Here is a 2,500-nt window from a genome sequence, read left to right on the forward strand (position 1 = left end):
TTACCCACATTACCACCTGGTTCATGGAATGGAAACAAAATGGCAAATAAGAGTAAGAACCGCCACAGATAGCTGAGCTTTTGGGGGGTCAATCGTGACTTACCGGATATACTGTACGTGACATCACCATTCAAACCATCGTCCGCATCGAACGCGACGACGGTGTGGATTACCGAGAGCTCACTGTTCTCGGGAATCGCTAGCGGGTAGCACGAACCCGGAATAAACTCTGGCGCATGATCGTTCACGTCCGTTATCCGTACGACTAGTGTGGCCACATCGAACTGTGGCACTGGATCGTGTGTACCACCGGAGATTGGCGAAACCTTCTTGAACTGGCTCGCTTCCGTCACGTAGATCGGAATCGTGTACAGATCTTTGCTCTCCCGGTCGAACGAACCGCGTGTGGTGACGATACCACGAAACGAATCCACCACAAAGTGATCCTCACCGACCCCTTTCGGTATCTCGTACGTAAGATTGACGTTTCCCCCTGTGCTGGCCACATCGGTGAACGATTTGGCCGACACGCGCACCACGAAGCTACCGCTGGGGACATTCTCGGTGATGTTCACATGGTAAACGGACTCGAAGAACCGGGGTGGATTGTTGGCCGTATTCTGGATCACTATATGCAGCGTCACCTTGGCATCGCGTGCCCTCGGTGTACCGTGGTCACTGGCCGATATCACGAGCTGATACTTCCCACTGACCGCATTCCGTTTACCACTGTCCGCGATAAAGTTGCTGCTGCTAAACGGTTTCGCCAATCGGATCGCTCCGGAATTAGCATCAATCGCGAACCGTTCGTCCTCATTACCACTAACAAAGTCGTACTCGATCCGCCCGTTCTCACCACTGTCCGGATCGATCGCTACCACGTGGGCAATGATCTGATTGATCTCGAGTGCATCACTGATGTAAACCGTACTGTCGGCCCCGGTTGGAATGACGAACTGGGGTGCATTATCATTCACATCCGTCACCATGATGCGGGCCGTGGCGGAAGTAGTGAGCCGTTCGGTCACATTCGACGATTGATCCGTCGCCTGGACAATCAACAGAAACTCGGGCGTTTCTTCGTGATCCAGCGGCGCCAACAGAGTGAGCGAACCAGTGAGCGAATCAATGGCGAAAAGGTCCCGCTGTCCAGCGATCGTCGGTTTGGAAAGATTAAACTTGATTTCCGCGTTGGTACCGGTGTCATTGTCCTGTACCGTAAAGTTGTACACGATCGCACCGACTGGCGTATCCTCGGAGACGTACACGTTGATCGGATCACTGGGCCATTTCGGTGGATTATCGTTCACGTCCGCTATTTCAATCTTCACCGTGACGGCCGAACTCTGCGGGTTGTTACTGGCACTGGTGTCGAGCGCACGGATCTCCATTCGATACTCACTCTGCAGCTCACGATCCAGTTGCCGCGCAACGACCAGCTTCCCCGAGTTACGATCAATATCGAACGCACCCTCGGTAATGTCCGTCGTCAGCGGTGTCAGCGTGTACGTGATGTGTAGATCGCTACTGCTCGCAATCACATTGTCCATCTCCGACTGTTCACTGCCACTGATCGATCCGATCACATGGCCAACACCAACATCTTCGCGTAACTGTGAACGATGAATGAACGGAATCAAGTTGTGAAATGGGACGTTTGACAAGAGCATTCGATCTCACATCATGATCATCTGCGCGTCGATACTTACTCGAAACACAAGACTGGAGCTGGTGAAGGTAGGCCGATTATCGTTCAAATCCAGCACCTCGATACGCAGCAAACGCACCGTTTGCTTCGATGGCAGCCCATTGTCGGTTGCGGCCACGGCCAACCGATAGATTGTCTTTTCCTCGTGATCCAGGGATGTCTTTGTGCGGATCACTCCGGTGAGCGGATCGATCGAGAAGATTCCGTACCCATCCGAATCGCGTCCCTTGAGGATCGAGTAACTGATTGTGGCATTCCGGCCATGATCGCGATCGATCGCACGCACCTTCACCACCTCCGTCCCGATCGGTTGCTCTTCTCGCACACTGACAACATCCTCCTGTGGATCGACAATGTCGGGTGCATTATCGTTCACATCCAGCACCTGCACGTGAACGGACACTCGTGTGCTTCGGTACGGGGTGCCTTGATCCCGTGCCTCCACCACCAGATCGTAGCTAGCCTTCGTCTCTCGATCCAGTGACTCCCTTGTCGTGATCTCACCTGTCAATGCATAACACGAATGGGTGTGAGTGCGTTCCTGCTCTTTGTGTGATCTTCACGACCAACTCCGGAGTACTTACCGGAAACGGGATTAATCTGGAAGCTGGTGTTGCTCGGAATGAGACTGTACCGAACGACTGCATTGATACCGGCATCGGCATCCGATGCCACCACCATCCCGATGACCGTCCCTCGGCGCATATTCTCCTCGATCTCGAACTCGTACACAGTCTTCGCGAAGCTCGGACTGTTATCGTTGGCATCCAGTATCGTGACGAGGACGTGCGC

General features: G+C 53.6%; 1 protein-coding gene across 1 annotated transcript in view; it reads right to left on the reverse strand.

Annotated features, from left to right (window-relative positions):
- Positions 1–2,500, reverse strand: part of LOC126576924 (protein dachsous) — a 67,009-nt gene that overhangs the window by 5,286 nt on the left and 59,223 nt on the right. The window contains exons 6-9 of the mRNA XM_050238242.1: positions 2,293–2,500; positions 1,710–2,212; positions 104–1,613; positions 1–16 (exon numbers count right to left, since the gene is read on the reverse strand). The exon at positions 1–16 is cut by the window's left edge and continues 357 nt beyond it; the exon at positions 2,293–2,500 is cut by the window's right edge and continues 261 nt beyond it. Of these exons, the coding sequence (XP_050094199.1) occupies positions 1–16; positions 104–1,613; positions 1,710–2,212; positions 2,293–2,500 (2,237 nt within the window). The remainder of the gene's footprint in view (positions 17–103; positions 1,614–1,709; positions 2,213–2,292) is intronic.

This window comes from Anopheles aquasalis, chromosome 2, assembly GCF_943734665.1.
Source record: "Anopheles aquasalis chromosome 2, idAnoAquaMG_Q_19, whole genome shotgun sequence".
In the NCBI taxonomy this organism is placed as follows: domain Eukaryota; kingdom Metazoa; phylum Arthropoda; class Insecta; order Diptera; family Culicidae; genus Anopheles; species Anopheles aquasalis.